At 41.9% G+C, this 21,810-nt stretch overlaps 3 protein-coding genes and 1 long non-coding RNA gene across 9 annotated transcripts in view; 2 read left to right on the top strand and 2 right to left on the bottom strand.

Moving 5' to 3' along the window:
• The window catches only part of Dora (zinc finger SWIM domain-containing dorado), a 493,890-nt gene that overhangs the window by 45,760 nt on the left and 426,320 nt on the right, over nucleotides 1-21,810 (top strand). The gene's annotated exons all lie outside the window — the stretch shown is intronic.
• Msh6 (DNA mismatch repair protein Msh6) lies at nucleotides 805-8,048 on the top strand. The gene is made up of 16 exons (XM_076798687.1): nucleotides 805-1,233; nucleotides 1,536-1,715; nucleotides 1,816-1,904; nucleotides 1,972-2,037; nucleotides 2,106-2,300; nucleotides 2,382-2,516; nucleotides 2,599-2,734; nucleotides 2,806-3,736; nucleotides 3,810-3,967; nucleotides 4,030-4,118; nucleotides 4,185-4,475; nucleotides 4,545-4,760; nucleotides 5,274-5,453; nucleotides 6,151-6,328; nucleotides 6,406-6,557; nucleotides 7,503-8,048. The coding sequence occupies exons 1-16, from the start codon at nucleotides 1,107-1,109 to the stop codon at nucleotides 7,758-7,760; spliced, it is 3,381 nt and encodes a 1,126-aa protein (XP_076654802.1). The 5' UTR covers nucleotides 805-1,106; the 3' UTR covers nucleotides 7,761-8,048.
• The window catches only part of LOC143360136 (uncharacterized), a 178,039-nt gene continuing 164,419 nt past the window's right edge, over nucleotides 8,191-21,810 (bottom strand). Inside the window, exon 2 of the long non-coding RNA XR_013083214.1 lies at nucleotides 8,191-8,909. This is a non-coding gene — a long non-coding RNA (uncharacterized LOC143360136). The remainder of the gene's footprint in view (nucleotides 8,910-21,810) is intronic.
• The window catches only part of Jupiter (microtubule-associated protein Jupiter), a 138,718-nt gene continuing 127,404 nt past the window's right edge, over nucleotides 10,497-21,810 (bottom strand). For 3 of the 4 annotated variants that reach the window (XM_076798698.1, XM_076798699.1, XM_076798697.1), the window contains exons 3-5: nucleotides 20,650-20,673; nucleotides 16,262-16,348; nucleotides 10,497-11,958 (exon numbers count right to left, since the gene is read on the bottom strand). In XM_076798698.1, the coding sequence (XP_076654813.1) occupies nucleotides 11,768-11,958; nucleotides 16,262-16,348; nucleotides 20,650-20,673 (302 nt within the window). In that variant the 3' untranslated portion in view covers nucleotides 10,497-11,767. The remainder of the gene's footprint in view (nucleotides 11,959-16,261; nucleotides 16,349-20,649; nucleotides 20,674-21,810) is intronic. The other variant, XM_076798700.1, reaches the window with a different exon arrangement.

The following is a 21,810-nucleotide window of genomic DNA, read 5'->3' on the forward strand; positions in this document are numbered from 1 at the left end:
TCCTTCTCCGGCTCCGTAAATTGCATAAGTCTGTCCTTGTCGGATACCAACTCAGTGTCATGTGTGCCTAATACTTACCAGGGGATACGAAGCGTCGCAGAAAAGTAGGTGGCACGAGCGTGACCTTTACTGTCTTTGTCGCACATTATCTCTGTCCTTGTCTTACTCATTACGCGGATAGGGAAATTAGTTCCAAAATCCGCCACAGTAGATGGCGCCACCGTCGCGCGGGTGTCACCGAGAACAAGCTTTCAATAATTAATTTTTTTGTTTATTCTACGATTGATTGGCACAGTTTGAAAATTCGAGATGGTAGTTTAAACTCTTGCGCAGATCCACACATTTTTTTCGGATGGAATTTACGTCAAAGTAATAGTTATTAATGGTTTTTTGAACGCTTCTTTGGTTTAGTTATGTCCGTATAGTTCGCACATTTCACCGCTAGGTGGTTATAGTGTTTCAGCGCACATGGACAGACTATTTAAAATAAAAAACAATAACTAGCAATAATGATGGAATTTATAACAGAGATTAGATGTACTGCATCACCATGACACTTTGAGATCAAAAACATTAATTGTAAATGAGTAATTAGCAACATAATTAAGTTTTCTAATATACGTTTGAATTACTATTCTATGAAAATATTTATTTGTTTCGCTATTCTAGGCTAGCTTTTGGAAAAAAGTATGTGTGAGGAGGTTCGATAAACAGACATTTTTTTTTATTATATACCATGCATCTACATTCTTAATGTTTATTTTTCTGGTAAAATAAATATTTATAATATTATCTCACAATCTTCTCCTCGTCTGTCTCTTCTCTTCTGGTTGTTCTGCAAAACAACCGAATAACTAATTAGTTTGACATAATTTACGTTAAAAATTGTTATGTAAACCTACAAAGAGATTTTCTATAAGATGTCCAGTCTATCCCATAAATTGTCTCTGGTCGAATCATAGTGATTGGCGCGTTGCAGATATACGTACTCAATGTGAACACAAATCGTTTGTGCAGAATATTTTCTAACGAAAACGTGCCGGTTGCGAAGAGACTCAAAGAACGAATTATTTAATGTATTAACTTATGTACTATTTGTTAATATTATGTCAAAAATAAATACGCTGTATAATTATTTTTCGTCGCCGAAATCTCCTAAATCACCGGCTAACAAATCTGTCCAAGAAGAAAAATCTTCGACGCCGAAAAGAACAAAAGAACAAAGGACCAAAAGTATATTGTGTTTCATATTTTATTAGAATTAATAATAGACAATGCCACGAATGACATTTCATGTTACGTACAGACCGCATACAGAATTAGGTTACGTAAAATTACAATACGAAAGAAAATACTGGGAAAAAATGTAGTATTAATTCGTATCATAGTTAGGTACTCAATATATTAGACTGTGAATATTTAAGCAATTTTCTATTTAATTAGTGAAATAGTGAGACAGTGTAATTGAATGAATTCCCATTTTCATTGATAAAATTGTTTTTGTTGATACATTAGTTGATTATTTTTATGCACAGATAAAACTCCTAGCAAAGGAAAGGAGAACAAGACTGTCGAGGAAAAGGATAGAAAAAGAATTTATAAAGATGACGATGAAGAGGAAAAAGATAAAGAGGAGACAAGGCAACCCAAGAAACCAAGACTAATTATTCCAGATGAGGAATCTGGAGAGGATTCTGAAGATGATTTTAAACCAGGTTTCGCATAAAACTTCAATAATTTAATTAATTTAACAAGCGAATTTTTCAAAATTATATTTAATTATTACTTTTTGCCTTTATAATCGAATCAATATAGATCCCACGGAAGCAACAGAGTCTGATTCATGTTCAGAAGGAGATCCTGAAAGCGAGCCAGACACACAAACCGATGAAGAATCACCAGTGGTAAACAATGAAATAAATACATCCAGAAACAGTTGGTCTTAATTATTTAATGCAAACTGTATTTCAGAAAAGAAAGAAGGTGTCTAATACCATGCCTAAACGTTCAGCTGCTCCGAAAAAGAATGGTAAAGTGGTAAGCACGAGATTGTTAATTATTTTGCTCGATCCACTGCTCAAGAAATTAAGTTGATACCCTTGCAGGAAAAAGCGGAGTCAAAACCAACTCAGCCTGCGCATGCTCAAGGCAGCAATGCCGTGGACTCTTGGCGACATTTGAAGTACGATTTTCTACAGCCGAATAAAATAAAAGACATTAATAGAAGGTCACCAGGAGATCCGGATTACGATCCGAAAACCGTCTATGTTCCTATGGACTTCTTGACCCAGCAGACTCCCGTAAAAAACGCATAGATTAAGTCTAATTATATAATATATAGTCCGATATAACAAACATCCTATGAAATTTTCTTCTTACAGGCTATGAGACAGTGGTGGGAATTAAAGAGCAAGCACTTCGACTGTGTCCTCTTCTTCAAAGTGGGAAAATTTTATGAACTGTATCACATGGATGCTGTCACCGGAGTGAAAGAGCTCAATCTCACGTTCATGCGTGTAAGTTCTCAAGGTCTGGGTAAAATCTCATTCCCCGAGTTTACAGGTCAACAAATATAAAAGAAATATTTCTACGCTGCAGGGTGAATTCGCTCATTCCGGATTTCCAGAGATTGGATACGGCCGTTTCTCGGCGAGTCTTATAGAGAGAGGGTACAAAGTAGCCAGGATAGAACAAACAGAGAATCCAGAGATGATGAGCCAACGTTGCAGCAAAAGTAAGACAACGTTCGAACACAATACTCTCGATATCGTTTAATCGATTGCATATACATATAATATTTTTCAGTGAGCAAACCAACGAAATTCGACAAAGTTGTAAAAAGAGAAATTTGCCAAATAAGCTCGAAGGGTACTCGGGTGTATACTCCGCAGGATGTAGAGGCCTCGACGCCGAATTCGAATTACTTGATGTCTCTCGTCGAGAAATGCTCACCCGGCGAAAACACGTCCCATTATGGGGTGTGCTTCTTGGACACCACGATTGGAGATTTTTATCTCGGACAATTCGAGGATGATCGCTGCAATTCTAGGATCCTAACGCTTCTCGCTCATTATCCACCGGTTCACATTGTATACGAACGCGGCAATCTGTCCTCGAAGACATTGCAAATTTTAAACAATACTTTGGCAGCGTGTATCAGGGAACCGCTCCTGCGAGAGTCTCAGTTCTGGTCGGCTTCGACCACTTTAAAGAATCTCCACGAAGGAGAATACTTCAAAAAGACAACAGACTCCAGTTTTTCGTGGCCTGAAGGTTTACAACCGTACCTGAATCCAGGCGATAGTCTAGGCTTGACTCCAGCAGACAACAAGGAATTAGCTGTGCACGCTTTAGGAGGATGCGTGTACTTGCTTAAAGACTACTTCCTGGAACAACAGTTGCTGGCACAAGGTCGATTTAAATCGTACGTCCCGCCAGACTACTCGAACGAGTCTTCGGGAGCATCCAAGTTCGCGAATAACATGGTCTTAGACGCCATCACGATCAACAATCTGCGGATCTTCGGAGAAGGCTCTCTGATGAAAACGCTGGATCGTTGTTGTACACCGTTCGGTAAAAGATTGTTGCGCGAATGGATCTGCAGGCCTTCCTGTCGCAAAAATGTGATAATAGAACGGCAGCAAGCTATACAAGAACTAATGGATCGCACCGAAGCAGTGCAAACTGCTCGCAGTATCATGGCCGGTCTTCCGGATCTTGAAAGGCTTTTGAGCAAGTGTGTGAAATTCTAACCTACTCGGTTAAGTAGTCTCGCGCATTTATTTATTTAACGTTGCTTGTGCCCGTAGAATTCACGCGCATGGAAATCCAGCAAAAATGACCAATCATCCCGACGCCAGAGCAATTATGTTCGAGGGTCACACGTATTCGAAGAAACGAATCTTAGACTTCACTACCACTCTCAGCAGCTTCGAGGATGTCCTAAGAATAGTTGCTTTATTCGAAGGTGCAAATTAATATATCGCGTACTATTTAGCACTCTAGATTGACGTCCTCTTCGTATTACAGACTTCAACAGCCCGTTGATAGCTCGTCACACCAAAATAGAACCGGACGGAGAATTTCCATCGCTGAGAGAAACTTTGGATTACTTCAAGGTGATTATGACATTTCAACCGTTGATCTGTACCTTCTATTACCTATCTTTGTATATCGTGTTGTAGACCGCGTTCGACCACGAAGCGGCGAAAAAGGAAGGCTGCATCGTTCCAAAGAAAGGAGTGGACGACGAGTACGACTCCGTTTTAATGGAGCTCGCGGAGGTGAAGAAAGATTTAGAAAAGTACCTTGAAAAGCAGAGACGGCATTTCGGCGTGAAAGTCACGTACCACGGGACCGATAAGAAGCGTTATCAGATCGAGATTCCGGAGTCTCAAATGAGGAAAGTTGGCTCCGGGTACGAGCTGATGTCGCAGAGAAAAGGATTCAAACGTTATTACACCGCCGAAGCTAAAGTAACGAAACCGTCGATCAACTTTTCACGAAACACGCTAGCAGCGGTTTTAATGGAACCAAAATTTCAGGAACTCTTGAGCCGACAAATGAACGCCGAGGAACACAAAGACAAGGTGTTGAAGGATCTGAACAGGAGGATATTCGCTCAATTCAGCGAGAAATACGACATGTGGAATATGGCTGTTTACAAACTGTCTGTCTTGGACGTTCTCATTTCCCTGGCGGAGTACGCTCTCAGCGGTGACATGTGTGTACCAGAAATCGAGGACGGCTCGGATGGAAATGTAATTTTGTTCAGACATTAGTTCGCTAGGAAAGACACACCGTCTTCTATACAGGGTGTATGCGAAATCGTGGTACAATCGGCAAGGGGATGATTCCTCACATAAAATCTAGTCGAAAATAAGGAATATAGCTTTTTCATACGGTGCTTCATTTTTGAGAAAATCGAGTTTAACAATACGTTGGGTACGCGAGCACTTAGACAGAGTCTAAGCTTGGTCTAGCCCGCAATTTCCATTCCTGCTTGCATCTGTAAACAGTATGGTTTAGGATACGGTATGGCTTTAATTAATAACAAGGAATCTCTACATTGTTTATAAACCTAAACGGCAATAGGAATTGCGAGCTACATCGGGCGAATAAAGTAGACTCTGTCTAAGTGCACGCGTGCCTAAACAATTTTTAAACTCGATTTTCAATCATTGAGGAATCATCCCCTTGCCGGTTGTACCACAATTTCGCAAACGCCCTGTATAATACATAGATAATATTTTAATGTAATTATCTTGTCGCAGATATTCATCGATATAAAAGAAGGAAGACACCCGTGCATAACGTCGGACAATTTCATACCAAATGACACTGTACTGGCCGCTGAAAATTCTGCTTCGTTCGTGATACTAACAGGACCGAACATGGGCGGTAAATCAACGCTGATGCGACAGGCAGCGCTTCTGACGATCATGACGCAAATAGTATGATTTTGCTACAGGATTATACACAGACTCACGAAAGTATTCGAACGCCTTTTGAAACAGAATAACTTTTTTTAAATTGGACCGAACGTCTTGACTTTTTTTTAGTAATTAGAAGAATTGGTTTACCGGATGACACGCAAAAAGGTTTTTAAAACAATTGCGATTGCTAGGAATTATAAGAGCAAATAGAAAAGGCACTATCCAAAACCTTTTTATTTGAGCCTGTAATGAAAATTCAAAATATGCGCTTTGTAGATCTATGTTAGTTATACACAAACTGAAAATTTCACCGAAATCGATGCTAGATTAGAATCTGTGGATTTTAAGCAGAAACTGACCAAAAGTCGTGAAAAAATACGATTTCCATGACTTTTAACTATTTGTAGCTCGTGTGTATATTAATCGACATATTTTAAATTTTCATAACAGGCTCAAATAAAAAAGTTGTAGTAAATGCCATTTTTATTTTGTCATGTAATTCTTAGCAATCGCAATTTTTTTAAAATCTTTTCTGCACATCATTTGGGAAACCAATTCTTCTAATTGCTCAAAAAGGTCAGATCGTTTGGTTCAATTTAAAAAAAGGTACACTGTTTTAAAGGGCGTTCGAGTACTTTCTTGAGCCTGCGTACGTGTAGACAACATAATCGTGGTCATGGTTCCCGGTGTTGACGAGCGATTTCCTCGGTTTCAGGGATGCTACGTTCCTGCTAGTTCCTGTCGTCTAACGATAGTAGATCGCATTTTCACAAGATTAGGCGCAAACGACGATATTCTGGCTGGTCAGAGTACTTTCCTGGTAGAGTTGAGCGAAACTGCAGCCATATTGCAACACGCCACACCGTATTCGTTGGTCCTACTCGACGAACTAGGTACGCATACCTTCGACGTATTCTCCGCTACCTGGAAGTTAATCATTTCTCAATATAACGTTGCTTGCATCTTTTAGGACGGGGCACGTCGACCTACGACGGAACCGCGATCGCCGCTGCGGTGGTGGACGCGTTGACAAAGTTGAAATGCCGAACACTGTTCTCCACGCACTACCATTCCCTTGTGGAGGACTACAAGAGCAACAAGGACGTTACTTTGGCTCATATGGTAATTTCCGAACTGTGTCACAAACTTATTAACCCTTTCTACGAGGCGTCGCTCCCAAAATGCACACATAGCGTGTGGTCAGTCCTCTTTTATATGAAGATTTTCCTAAGCGTTAATACTAGAACTACCGAACCAGTCAAAATGACTAGTTTCTAATTTTTTCTTTCACAATTACTGAAATTACAAAAATGTTTTCATCAGAACTTTTTGAATGAACTTTTTCATTGAAGCACATGTTAGGATAAAAATGGTATTAGGTTTGAATAGATGTAGTCTTGTCATTAGTACAAAGCTATATTCATCAGTTGTATTTATTACCCGGTAGTTCTAGTGTTAGTGAGAAGGACTGTGCTTAACCCTTTCGTTATGGCAAGCCGCTTGGCCGGAGAACCGCCTCTGAACGCTCCACCGCGCCAAAAAGTGTGAATATAGCCGGCGCTCGTACACACAGATCGTCGCATTGGTACTGATTATACAGTGAATTCCCGATATAAGTGCCTACCAGCCTCGCGTTTAAATGTCCCTAGAACTACCCACACCACCGTGGGGTATACCCCACTCTCGAGCTTCGCTGTCCGTTTCTACGTGCAACATTGCATCAGAGAAAGACATTTTCTCAGCCTATTTGTCCCTATCCGTCTTTATGTCCCTAGTTTTGGTCATATAGACGCGAGGGTCATTTACATATCCAGACCCATCTCCAGAATCACAGATTTTGTCTAAATGTCCCTCACCAGAACCGCGCAAGGGACTTATAACGCGAATTCACTGTAGTCTGCGCTCGTACACACAGGTCGTAGCATTTGTTCCGACTATAGTCGATGCCCGTAACGAAACGGTTCAAAAACTACTGGACACGCCAGCCCCTTTGCATTTCAACTGTCATTTTAACAACAATTCGCTTATACGAGAAACCGAGAGTGATTTTTCTTTCAATATTCGCAGGCATGCATGGTAGAGAACGAAGAGGAGGAGGAGGTATCCCAAGAGACGGTGACGTTCCTTTACAAGCTCAGCGAGGGTGCTTGCCCCAAGTCTTATGGTTTCAACGCGGCCCGGTTAGCCGGCGTGCCACCTGCTATCACGAGTAGAGCGCACGAGATCTCGAAGAGGCTCGAATCGGAAACGAATCAGAAACACACGTTCGTGTCTCTGTGCAAAGCGAACGGGCCAGCCATAAGAGACTTGATCGCTGCTCTGTAGAGATCATCGATCGCTTCGGCTTACCTGAATCATCCACGCGGCGATCCCATCGGGTCGTCCCTCGTTCGTCTTCTGGATAATTTATAGCTAGGCTGTGGATCTATGCGCGAAATCCCGTCTTTTTTTCGTTGAATCTCTTCTATCGAGTAGAGGATCGATCATGCGCACTTTATGAACTAACTCGTGCATGGTAGAAACGCACACAGACCCACAGTCTGCAACTATTTACGCTTTTTTCCCCAGTATTACGTTGTCTTTATTTGTCGTGTATTACACAGCTGCGTTACCACGGTTTTCTACGATTGTTTGATACAAGTGTACACGCCTATTTTGGTAATAAAATTCATTGAAAAAGATCGAGCTGCGTGTTGGGATTCTCTTGCTCGACGCGACGCCGCGCGGTTCGTACAGGGTAGTGAAACACGAGAGATTTGTTGCTTACAAAATTTTATTAATTAATGCCAGAGTACAAAAGGGCTACTTATGACGAATACGATGCGATACAAACAATGCGATTTTACTCACACCAAACGACGAAGAACAGAACGTTTCTTGTTATCTCCGGAAAAGTAAGAGGAAAATGTGGCGATCGAGTCTGATTCTCTGTGTGTCTGTCTGTCTGTCTGTGTGTGCGTGTGTACCTGTGTCCGTGTCTGTGTACGTGTTTGCACGTGTGTGTCCGCGTGTTAAGTATGCATGTACGAGTCTTGCCGTGAAATAAATACAATTACAGCGTTGTACACAATAGTGAAACAAAGAAAAAAAGCAAGGGCCTGGAAAAAAGTTCGGCACAACTATGAAAGAACATCATCCTCGAGGAAGTTCGATTTAGGATTCACTTTGCTATGCTCGTTTTTCTTCGAGTAGACCGCAGGTGTGTGCAGAGATAATAATCGATAAACAGATACTTAATAATCATAACTCGTTACGGTTGATAAGTCGATGGGAGGGGGGTAAGAGTATCAGCGTGTGTAACTTCCTACGTACGATTAGTAGTAAAATTAATAATTATATCCTCCCGCGTGAATGCGAAATCACGTCTTCGCGATTCTCTCCTTCTCGCCTTCTTTTTATCGAGTGAACGAAATTAACAGGAAACACAATGAATAAAAGAAAAGGAACCGTGCTCTCTCTTTCTCTCTTCTCTCTCTCTCTCTCTCTCTCTCTCTCTCTCTCTCTCTCTCTCTCTCTCTCTCTCTCTCGCTCTCTTTCATTCTCTCTCTCTCTCACCCTCCTGGTGTGTATGGACAGGTGACGGCGCGTTCGAAAATAGAAAAAAAACCAAAGAAAACATATACGTTCGAAAAAGGCACAGAAATTAAGAAAGCACTTGACTCGGGTTCTTTTTTTTTCCTTTGTTTTCGTTTAATCGGTTACAAGGATCGTAGTTTTTATTTCTTTTTTTTTTATCTTCTTTCTTCGAGTAACATATGCCTACTTCTAATGTACAATTCCGAGGTGTTCGTCGAACGTTGTCTAAATAATTAATATCCTGCGCAGGTGTGTGTGTATGTGTGTCTCTGTCGAGCGCTCTCTTCCACCACTCTGGACGTTCCTATATAATTAGTTGTCGAGTTCCTTTTTTTTCCCTATCGCCGAATCGATCGTCCGCGAAATTACCAGTCTAAACAATCGAGGGAGAGAGAGAGAGAGAGATATACCATTTTTTTCTTCAGCAATCTTTCCGTCCGTCCGTCCGTCCGTTTGTCTTTCTCTCTCCTCGCCACGCGTCGCGCATTGTCCTCTCCAGCCCCCGTTAATTATTTCTCATTAAGACAACGATCAAGGACGAGAGTGAATTAATCGTACACCGTCTTCTCGGCACAGTGATTTCTCGATATACGTCGCCAAGGCCTGGATGATAAACGTCGCGGGATTATCCCCACTACCGTGGGGTATACCCCATGTCTCCTGCACGATACAAGACCCGTGTTGTCGACATATATCGAGAGTTCACTGCGGCCTTTTAAAGATTTGTCAAAAAGTGAATGGTCGCGCCCCTGGCGACGCGCACACCCCCCTACGAAGAGGGTGGTATTCTCACGATCCCCGTGGAAAGTAATTCTCTATAAACGCATATAGTGCGAACGCATACAAGCCTCTGTATAACTATCTTTCCAAATACTTTCGCGCGCGTCTCCAACGAGAGAACGACGGGGAGGGGTGAGAACAACCCCGAGGACCGGAACCACGGTACGTTCGACCCTCGCACGCTTCGCGAACACCATTCTCAAGATCAGGATAACCCTCGTCGGCGGGCTAATATTCGATTCGGTTCGATCAACTACGTTCTACTCGTAATATCGTGTAAAATAAATAATTTAAGTCGGGACACGAGAAGTGAAATGCGTGTTCGACGGTGCTCGAAACAGAGAAGCGTGCGAGGGGTTGAATTAGGGGTGTGTGCGCGGACAGAGAGGACACCGGTGGTCAAATCGAAAATTGTAAATGGCGAACCAGGGCCGAATTCGCGATGGAAAATTGTGTCGGGCTGGTCTCGGGTACCGGTTCCAGATTCTCTAGCTCGAGACACGTCGCGGAAAAGGTCTCTTCGACAGAAGTGTTCGCGTCACCTATCTACCTCTCTTTGCTTTTTGCTTTTTGCTCTTTGCTCTACCTTTGATCCAATGATTCGAAAGAACGAGAGCTCTACCGTGTAGTACAGTACCTTAAGAGTTACGCATTTACAAAAAGACTGCGGGAGGGAAACGAAGATTCCTTTCTGGGGGGGGGGGGGGGGGAATGATCTTTCGAACAGAACGATTACTTGAATTCCGTCTCGCGCGATCAAGACCTAGGCGATCGATCCCCGGACGGGGGTTTTCATTTTTTCTTTTTTTCACCTCTCTCTCTCGTTTCGTTCCTTTCTCGATGCTCTCCTTCTTCCTCATCCTATACCGCGCCGTCTGTCCGCTTGTCGGCCCTTCCAGCCCCCTCGCGATCATTTTACATCCTTGTCGGATCCGCTTGGAAATTCTTCTCGATCCTCCGGAACCCCTCGATCGACGTGGCGTCGGTCGCTCGATTCTCGGACGAGATCGTTCGATAAAAAGCGACGGAATCGTTTAATCGTTAACGGGACCCTTCTGGTCTGCGAAGATCTTGTGCTCCTCGTAATTTGCGAGATGGAATTCGAGAAGCTGTTGTCGTCAAGAATTTTCTACGCTTTATATCCAAACCACGTGATAAGGGCGGACCGATTTTTTACCAGTTTGGATAAACGAAGTTCTAGCGTGTTTTAAAGACAAAGGGTTGGTCCGAGACTGAACAGATTCTGAGAAACGGCCGACGACTTCCCAAATTTAGTGTGCGGTCATAAAATTCATAAAATTTAACGCGATCGTTGTTACTAGACTGCCGATTCGATGCACGCGCGATAGAGGTGAGTTCAAAATTGTATTATTCTTTCAAACGATTGAAGAAGGAAAAAGATTTTTCTCCTCGGCTCCCGTTTCTCGCGATCGCGATGCGCACGCATGGTTTTCGTCTCGCAGAGCAGTCTAATCGTTACCATTTTATTTACTTCAATATATCGCTCTTCGCGATGATCTTTCAGCGATAGTTTCAGGATCTGTTCTGACTTGGACCGTTCTTGAAACCTTTGTTGCAACACCCCCCTCGATCGTGTCGTTTCCGTGCGAAAGGGTTCGAAGAAGGGTTGAACGGGATCAGTAGATCGTGAGATTTGATTCGACACCGAGAGGGAGGCAGGAGATCCTCGAGGAAAATCGTCGGCGTCGGTCGATCGGTGAGGGTGCGTGTCCTTCGAGAAGGGACACGGTGTCGAAGCGGTGTTCAAAGGGTTCCCGAAGGGTGCGATTTGATTTTCCGAGGCGACCGAGCGACAACACCGAGCGGTACCGAGTGATCGAGATACGTCCTCGAGGAATCGGCGGCCTGGGGTTGATCGTTCGATCGTGAGGGGACGCTGGAAGGGTGGACGGGGCGAGAAAGACGGCCGATTGCAGCCGCGATCTCAGCTGTCGGTGTCCCGGGTCGCAGCGGTTTTACCAGAGGCCGGATGAGAATCCACCGGGTGGGACGCGTGTGCGACCGCCTCCTGGTGCCTTCGCCGCCGGCGACGAGTCGCTCGATTTATCGCCGATGCTCGAGCTTGAGCTGGACGTCCCGTTTTGCACGGCCGCCGGCCCGTTGTTCTGCGACTCCGCGTATCCAGTCCCAGTCACCGGATTCCCATCTGCGAAAAATCACGGTCGTTCGTAAGTACCATGGCAAATCATTCGCGCAGTCGTCGCCGAAGTCGTCTTTCTTCCTGGCCACCTCACCGCAGAGGACCAGGCTCCGACAACTTGGCCACTCTGATGCTAGCTCCACGCTATGCCAACCTGCTCAAATGGACGCCAATGCCAACATGTATGTGGCATTGAATATCCGGTTGGTCATTGTTTATATTGCTGAGGGATTTTATTCCCTAAAGCGGAAGACTTTGAGCGGACGTGGCAACCTGTCGTCAAGTACGTTGGATGCTGGACTGATTGTGCGGAGATAGCATCAGAGCGTTTTCGTATCGTTCGGTTTTTACCATCCGATTGACAAATGAATGCCGCCCGATTACTAGACTGCCGATGTTTATGCAAAATAACAGTGAAAGATGCGGAAGTTCGGAACAGGAAAATTCCTGTTGTGTGTGAATTAATTCGGTCCGTTTGGCGGTGAATTGCTTTACCGTGTCATTTGCTGACCTCTAATATCTGCAAAAGGCTTTATCTGGACGATAAATTAATTATCCCCACTACTGCGGGGTGTACCCCGTGAGGGGCCTCGAACGCCGAGAGGAGTGTAAACATAACTCGGCTCGGGTATGTCTCTTGGATGAAAAAATGACGCTAGTAAGATCCATGTTGTGGACATATATCGAGAATTCACTGTACTTCGATTAGTGTACTTTTTCGTGTTTTTTCGCCACAAAGTCTTTTCTGGAAGAAAAAAAACGGACCGAATTAATTCACACACCTAATACAAATAGTATGATCGTGTTATTATATAGGGTGTTCCAAAAATGTTGAACTCCATTGAAAGAGGAGGTTCCCGGAGTTTTTTGAAGTAATTTTTTCGCTTTCAAAAATGTTCTCCGCGGCTTTGTTAAGGAGTTATTAACACTAAACTTGCCGTGCCTTAGAAGTAACTGATACTTGTTGCCTTCTAAAAATGACGAGATTGAATTCGAGGACCATAACTGTTATAACCAAAAAGAAAAAAAGTCATGGAATAACAAGTATTTCATCGACTAAAATCGTATTGGTTACAAATAAGGATTGGTAAATGATATCGTTGAGAGAAATTCATTTCGGTCACTTATAACAGTTATAAATGAGAGGAGTTCATTTCAATCGCTCATAACACTTATCAATGGGACAAGTTCATTTCGATCACTCATAACAGTTATTAATGAGAGAAGTTCATTTCGAACGCTCATAACAATTATTAAATAGTACAACTTTCAAATGGTAGACAATTAATTATTTAATCAATTTTTTATTCATAAAATTAATTGCTACAATAAAAATTTAATGTGACAAACACGAGTTTTTCCAAATTTTCTCCTGACAAATTACACCGCAAATCATCTAACGTTAATTTTAGAGTATATTATAACTATATTTCCGATTTTCCCATTTGAAAAAATTTTGAAAAATTCTTTTTCAGATTTTGTGTCGTCCTTATGGTCTGTTGATTCGTCTTGTTCTTCGAAACCTTCTCAATGAATTTTACAGGCTTGCTCCATTCGAAAAAGAGTAGACAACTCGATAATTAAATAAGTAACTGAAATGAATTTTCTCATCAGTAATTATTATGAACAAGTGAAAAGAAATTCGATCATCGAGCAAACGAAATAAATTTTCTCATTGATAACTGTTATTAGCGATCGAAATAAGTTTCTCTCATTGATAACTGTCATGAACGATCGAAATGAACTCCTCTTATCGATAACTGCTTTGAGAAATTGAAACAGTTTTTCTTCATCGATAATAGTTATCAAGTTATTTTTTAACCCCTTAACGCACAGTTTTTTTTTTAAACCAGCCAAAAAAAAAAATCAATTTTTGGTGGAGAATTTTGATATACTGCGCTTTTGATCCATGGAAAAAGGCTATATTTTATTCTTGAATAAATAAATGTTATAGCTTACAATCCCATGTAAATGATAAATATCAATAAAACGATTTTTTTTTCTTTGCTTTCACATTGTTATTTTCAATTCTCGATTATATTCGAGTGTGAAAAATTATAGCAGCATAAAATACAACGCCGCTCGAATTATCTCGAGTGTGCACAGTTTGGCCTGTTTAGCGCGCTCGAATTAACTCGAGCGTACAAGTTAAGGGGTTAATCATTTTGTTCTTCAAATTTTTGTCTTTACATTTTGTGTAGATTATCATAAATTTCAATAATAATCGACTTTTCATTAATGATTTTTATCGTAGAAAATTTTAGAATAACTGTTATTTTTGGTCTCCGATTGAATTCATTTAGATTTTGTGCGGTTCGTGTTATAATATATGCTCTACTGAATATATTTATTTCCCAAGAATTTTCCAAGAATCTTTGAAATTTCAGTAATTGTAAAATAAAAAATCTGGAACCGGTCATATTGACCGGCGGTGGTAGGTTTAGTGTTAGCGAAAAACACGGACCAATCACAGCGCGGCTATAGCGGACGGATTCCCACTCGGCCAATGGCAACGTCGCGCTCAATGAGATCCGTCGCCGAGCTGACCTGATTGGCCCGTGTTTTTCGTTAATAACTCCTAAACAAATCCGCGGAGAGCATTTTCGTAAAGGAAAAAGTGACTTCAAATGACCCCAGTAACCTCCCCCTTCAAGGAGGCACAACATTTTTGGGACACCTTCTACACTCTAGGAGTTCATTGTTTTATGTTGCACGTACTGGTTGTCCTCCTAACCTCTAAACGCATAAACTCCGCAGTCCAGTTACGGTGATCCTTTGCATTCCTGTTTTTTCTTTTTATACCGATACTACAATAATGATTTCACGAGTTTGATATCTTTCGAATACATAGAAGAAATATTGTTACGTGTCGTGGATCGTAGTCGAACAGATTGATACAGCTACCGGTACAGTTCGATATTTTCCAGTGTCGGCATGCAATAATTCTCAGGCTGGTAAAAAAATACAGAAAAGGCGGCGGCTCGGTCGAACGAGTTTCACGGAAAAATGTGAAATCCGTGCGCGATCGCCGTGTCACGTTCTCCGTTCCCAGCACGGCGAGCTGATAGAGCTCACTGTGTCTAACACTGTCATAGAGATAACGAGATTTCACGAGCGCGCTCGCGCACGCTGACGTTTCGCGAACCCTCGATTTTTCGATCTACATATCCACAGGTTTTTTACAATCTTTTCTGCTGGTTCTTTCTCCTGGTCGGTTTTTGCTGTTGTTCTTTTCGTTCTTTTTTTCTCTCTCGTTCCGAGTTCCTTTCGCGAACAGATATCGAGGGTTGGAGATGGAGGAGAGGGGGAGGGGGAGGAGGAGAAGTTGGCCGAGGGGAAAGGTAATTTACTCGACAGGCAATTAAGCGTAAAATGGAAGGAGCAACCAGTCGGGTTCGATGCACTGATAAAAAAAGAGAAAAAGATACACGAGAGCTACTCGAGAGGAACTTAGGCTACGCAAGACAAGAAATGCGTGTTTTCTATCGTGTAGAAAAACGAACTTACCGTGTTCCCTATTATCGTGCTATATGCGTTGACCTACGTACGTGAAAACTCCGCCGAACGGAGAGTTGCTCGAGTCCTTGGGCTCGAGACGAGTCTCGAGATTCGAGCAAGTCTCCGGCGAATCGATGATCCGCGGCGGCAAGGTCATAGGAGATCGTCCGAGGTTCAAGGGAATCGCATTTGATCGAGGGAGGAGGGAGAGAGTGTTCCGATGGACTAAACTAATCGATGGTTAAAAACGTGAACAAAATTTGGACTCGCGAGAAATCGGCTATTGTCAAGGTAAATCAAACCGTCTCGAATAAATGCAAACTTTCATATCAAATGTTTAGGAGCGTGCGACGAGGGTTGCAAAATCAAATATACAGTGATTTCTCTATATATGTCGCGGAAGCCTGGATGATAAACGTCGCTGAATTATCCCCGCTACCGCGGGATATACCCCGGGAATTCCCCGAGGATTAGAAACATAACTCGGCTCGGAAACGTCTCCTGTACGATACATGACGCTGGCGTGTTGTTGACATATATCGAGAATTCACTGCAATTACACTCGAAAACCAATCAATTTCACACTCTAGACGGAAAGAAAATAGAGAACAGAAAGGAAAGAGAGACTGCGAGAGCGATGAAGAAGATCGATCAGATAGGAGAGTAGGGGTGTGAGAGGGGGAGATAGAGATAAGGGGGGGGGGGGGTTGGGGGGTGTAAAATAATGGGATCACGATGGCTTGGTGGCTGAAAGAAGATCATTGGTCGGTTCGGTCGGATAATATGAGCAAAAACTGGTGGCAGACGTTACCTCGACACCTTCGTGCGCTGCGCCTGATCGGCGTCACGTCAACTCCGTCGCCGGTGACCGGGTTGCGCGTTATGCAAGACGATCCACCTGCCAGGTGTGTTTTCGAGCGAGTAGGAAGGCACAGAGGACGGCAGATCACGGGCCGGTGCACGCGAAAGCGACACGCACCAGAATTCACCACCACCACCACCACCACCACCACCACCACCATCACCATCATCACCATCATCAACATCATCATCATCATCATCAACCACCCCCATGCACCGTCAAACGCCGTGGCAAACAAAAACACCCGCAAACCGGCACCCAATCGTGAGAATCGTGTTAGTGCACGGCGGCCATTGCGAACGAACCGCCCGAGACATCGGAAAATCTATCTAAGCTTCTATCATACCGATCATACAAATCTGCAAACTGGACTGTCACGTTTCTATTGCTTTTTTCGTTTGCTAAGAAATTGAATTTTCTGGAGAAAGCTTCGAACTCTTTTGAAATCGTTGCAAAATGATTGTGCAGTTCAATTACATTCTCATGGGTAGCTCTATTAACCCTTTGCACTCGGAGGTCCCCTCTACGGGGACATTATGAGTATAGAATCGATGGCTCCGTGTGCAAAGAGTTAACCCTATGGTACAGTTAGCGTAATTGTGACGTTATTGCAACAGAAACAGATTTAAGTTCAAATTCAGTTCAAATCTCATACGATTTTTAGTCTAAGATGTGCTTCAATAAAGATGTTTATTTAATAATTGCTGATGGCAATATTTTTATAATTTCAGTAATTGTGAAAGACAAATTAGGAACCAGTCGTTTTGACTGGTTCGGTAATTGTAGTGTTAAGATGCTGCTTTGACCGTAAGATTGGTATGTGTCAATTATCCTGTAGACGAGGCATGTCAAACACGGGGCCCACAATGGTGGTTTTTTTAACTTTCGACAACAGTGGATTTCTTAAAATTAAAATTATAAACACGTACGTGTGTTAGATCGAATTATGAACAGTCTGATTTTGGAGAGTTGAGACCCGATGTGCGTAGTGGCATATGGGCAATTGTTTATTTGTATGTTATTTCGTAAGAAAATTTTAGTGAAAATTTATTATAAAGATTAAGTTTACGGTAAAATTATTTGAGTGTGAATTTTTATATTGGACTTATTTATAAATGGTAATTTTAGGGAGAGTTTGAGTGGGTTTTTCTAAGAAAAAGGGAATTTTTCTAAAACTTATACTAATTGCTTATTTTATGCAATGAAAACAATAAGAAATAAAAAAAATGAAGCTTTCTTTAGTAAATATTTTTGATAAAATTGAATTTTAGGGGGACTGATTTAAATTAAAAATATTACAAATGCATGTTATTTTGCATGTGTAACTGCAATGTTAATAATAAAAACGTGTTTCTTCTTTAATTCGAATCTTTTTTTTGAATACGGCTGCCGAATTAATTTATAATATTTACTGAGACTCTTGGTGGTAAACGAGTTTGACATGCCTGCTGTAGACTCTCCCGAATACAACAGTGTATTATTCAACAATTTTACGAACGTTCGTTTAAAAAGATGTTCGAAGAGCCATTTTCTAGGACGTTCTTTTAAGGCAATGATGGCGAACCTATGACCCCGCGGATCAAACACTGACCCATGAAGGTTTTTTAAATGACCCACGCGTTGATTTTTATAAACTTATCTTTTATACCATAAAAGAGAGAACAATCAAAAATATTAAAAAATTACGGTTTTTCTGTCAACAAATTCTCGCTGTTTCCAAATTATTGGTACCCTTTTTTATCACCCCCTTCCCCCCTCCAAATGACACAACCGACTCAGTGACGGGCAAGTATTAAAAAAAAACAATGAACAAAATTTGACCTACTTCTCAAAACGGTTCGCCATCGCTGTTTTAAGCCTTAATTTGTAAGGTCGTTTTCACAGGAATTTGTGGGCACCGTGTCACAGATTTGATTTCCGATGTCTCGGGTCCTGTTCGTCCATGCGAAATCAAAACGGTTATGGGAGGGACGAGAAACCAAGTGTTACGCTACGCTAGAAGTGTGTGAAACGGGGCAAGCAGAAGCGAACGTAACAGCAAAAGGAAACCAACGATAACAACCAACCGATAACAACATTGTCGGAACAGAAAGAACAGAAACAAACGAGATTCGATCACGCGTCAGACACAGGCATGGGTATATCTACATATTCAACTGCTGGGTGAAATCATAGAAACAATTCAAGGTTGGTGGATGTTTGTTAATGATCGTTGTCGAGTTACGCAACAACAGAAAATCACGAGACATTTCCGATTGACGTGTTTCGAAAACAGACGGACGCGATACGGACTATTTCTCGTGCTACGTCTCTCGTGAAACACGCTATAGTAATCTCGCAGACGACCGAAGAGAATGGGCGCGAGAATGCTACAACGGCAAACGCGGGAGAAATAATTTGCTGCGAAACTGTCGCGAATAATAGGACAACATCGATCGACCGAAAACCTTCGCGGTCGCGCTTATGAGATTGCCCGGCGAGCGATAAATTTAATACTCTCCGCGAACCAAGCACAGCGAGCAAATAATTAACAAAAGAAACGAGCGCAGGTGTAGGGGTCGCTAAGTATAATGCTAGCCAAAAGTATTCGGGGTTGATGAGAGACCGTCGATCGGAAACGGGCGGGCATTCGAACATCATTGATTAATCCTCTCATGAATCTGATTAATTCTGGATAATTGGAACGTGCTTGGAAATCAAGCCGAATAAACACTCGAATATAATGAAAATCTTTGTTCATATAATGAGAGAAATATGCATTCGTTAATTAAGATTAGGTTTACGGGTTCTAATATTTTTCATTTACGATTATTGAGATTGTGAAGATCCATCTACGTGGAATTACTCAACAAATTTATTTCTTCGGGTATATATTATTTAAAAAATGGCTAAAAATTTGGATAGACAAATTCTTTTTATTTTTATAAAAAAATGTAGAACACGCACTTTTAGTGCTCCGTACCCTGGTGTTAATGACGGTATCACCAGATTCTAATGTTATGGTCAGTTTTTTTCTCTGAAAGTATTGAGAAGCATCTTCAGGATGTTCGACTACAGGTGTGAGGTAATTTAAGGGGTGGTTCTCCATGACAATATAAGACGAAAATGAAGAGTACAAAAATTGTGATTTCGGCTTCGTTTTTTAATCATTAACATTTAAAAATCCGCCTAAAATGCGGCAACCTGGTCAACAGAGGTATACGTAAGAAGAAGTCACCTAAATTCGGCGTTCAATTGGGTCATTCCACGTGTATTTTCGGTCTTAGCCGAATTATTGGCTATAGTGTGTGAAAGCCTAACCATTAGGTACGAGCGAGGACCCCTTTGATCAGGGACCAAAAATAACAGTATATTCTAAAATTTTCTACGACAAAAAACAATAATAAAAAGGTGATTATTATTGGTAATTCAAGATAATCTTCACCAGGGATCAAAAATAACAGTTATTCTAAAATTTTCTACGATAAAAATCATGAATAAAAGGTTGATTATTATTGTAATTTAAAATAATCTACATAACAAAATATAAAGACAAAAACTCGAAGATCAAACTGATTAAAAAATATCGATTTTTATCATTTTGGTTACAAATAATCGTTATTAGTGTTCAAAAAATTGGATCCTCCTCGATAACTGTTATCGACGAAGAAAAACTGTTTCGATTTCTCAAAGCAGTTATCAATGAGAGAAGTTCATTTCGATCACTCAACTTCTCCCATCGATAACTGTTATAAGTGTTTGAAATGAATTGATCTCAACGATAAAATTTACCAACAAGAGAACAAATTTTCTGTTACTTATAAACCTTATTTGCAACCAATACGATTTTAGTCGATGAAATACTTGTTATTCCATGACTTTTTCCTTGTTGGTTATAACAGTTATGGTCCCTGTCTTTGACTGTCGCGCGCCTTTGTGACGTAAGCAACGTACACCTCTGTTGGCCGGGTTGCCGCATTTTAGGCGGATTTTTAATTGATTATAACTAAGAAATGACGCCGAAATCGCAATTTTTCTATTCTTCATTTTCGTCTTGTAACGTCTTGGAGAACCACCCCTTAAATTTTCTCCCACCTGCGGTCGAACACCTTGTACAGTAGATTGTGGAATAGTATATAAGATAAAAATCGTCTGTACCGTGCTCGAAGCGATCAATAGCACTTCAAATGTAAGGAATCTCGAAAATTTGTCCGTGTCCGATCAACCGGCAGAATCGCGATCATTTTCGGCAAACAATAGGCCAAATAATGGTCGATTCGGGGTCATCCCGAGCGGATAATAGCGTGTCGGGTAATGTGTCGTGTAATCTACTAGATCGTGTCTCATTGCACACTTACGAAATCGTTTGATTCTCCTGAAAGCTGCTTGCGAACAGTTCAAGAGGACAGACTTCGGTGAAAGCCATATTTTAGCGGTTAATTCGTTCAACAAAATAAAACTGGGGTATACTTCGTTCGTGTCTCGCTAGCTCACGCGAGACAGAGAGAGAGAGAGAGAGAGAGAGAGAGAGAGAGAGAGAGAGAGAGAGAGAGAGAGAGAGAGAGAGAGAGAGAGAGAGCGAGAGAAATAGAGAGTGTGTGTGTCTCGTTCGAGAGTGCACGATTCTCTGTGCAAGCGATCGAATGCTGCGCAAACAAGCAAGCGTAAAAGATTGGCTCGTCGTAGGTGTCCTACGATTGAACCGAGCCTCTTCGGCATCGATAATCGATGAGGAAGAAGTATGTAACGTTAACGTGAATCCCGGGATAAAGGAGCCTGCGACACACAGAGACACAAGAGTATTTTTCTCTAGGTACAGATCACTCGAATACAGTGCGAGTTCGCGGACTATCGATCCTGGAACAAGCTTCGAAGAAGAACAGACTCGAAACGGCGAGTCGATGCCTCGGTCTTTCAAATTGGCAAAGAGGAACGTTCGCGAGACGTTCAAACCCGTCGCTGATTCCACGAGCTAGCGATGGGTTTGAGCGACGGGACCTCCTATCGAGGTAATACGATTATTCTCAGATATACGCGTGTCCATTTGCAAAGGCTGATGATGGACTAATTCCCATCTCGACTGAGATCCAGCTCGAGGGCAGTGGAAGAGAAAGATTTTACACGTTCGAAAGCGATTTAGAAGGTTAGAAAAGATTCGACGGTAACGGTGTGTGCCGCGGACACCTCGTTAAAGCCGCGTGATCCCTCGCGCTCGCACCGTACACCAAGTTCACCTGGGCCAGGATAGTGCTAGCTATCCGGGCTTCGGAGATAGAGAAATGGACAATCACTTGCATCAGCGATTCCACGCCAACGGCTTCAAATCATTGTTGTCGAAGACAGACTATTCTTTTGTATGCGTTACCACCGCTCAACTCTAGATTCGGAGATATTCGTCGAGATATGTTTAACCAGTCAACTGTTTTTGACGAGTATACTCGTCATGAAGAAATGGCAATATTTTGTGTTACGACGGGTATACTCGTCATGCGTAAAAAGTAGTCAGAATTTGCTGTTTA

Source organism: Halictus rubicundus, chromosome 13 (genome assembly GCF_050948215.1).
Source record: "Halictus rubicundus isolate RS-2024b chromosome 13, iyHalRubi1_principal, whole genome shotgun sequence".
NCBI classification, from domain to species: domain Eukaryota; kingdom Metazoa; phylum Arthropoda; class Insecta; order Hymenoptera; family Halictidae; genus Halictus; species Halictus rubicundus.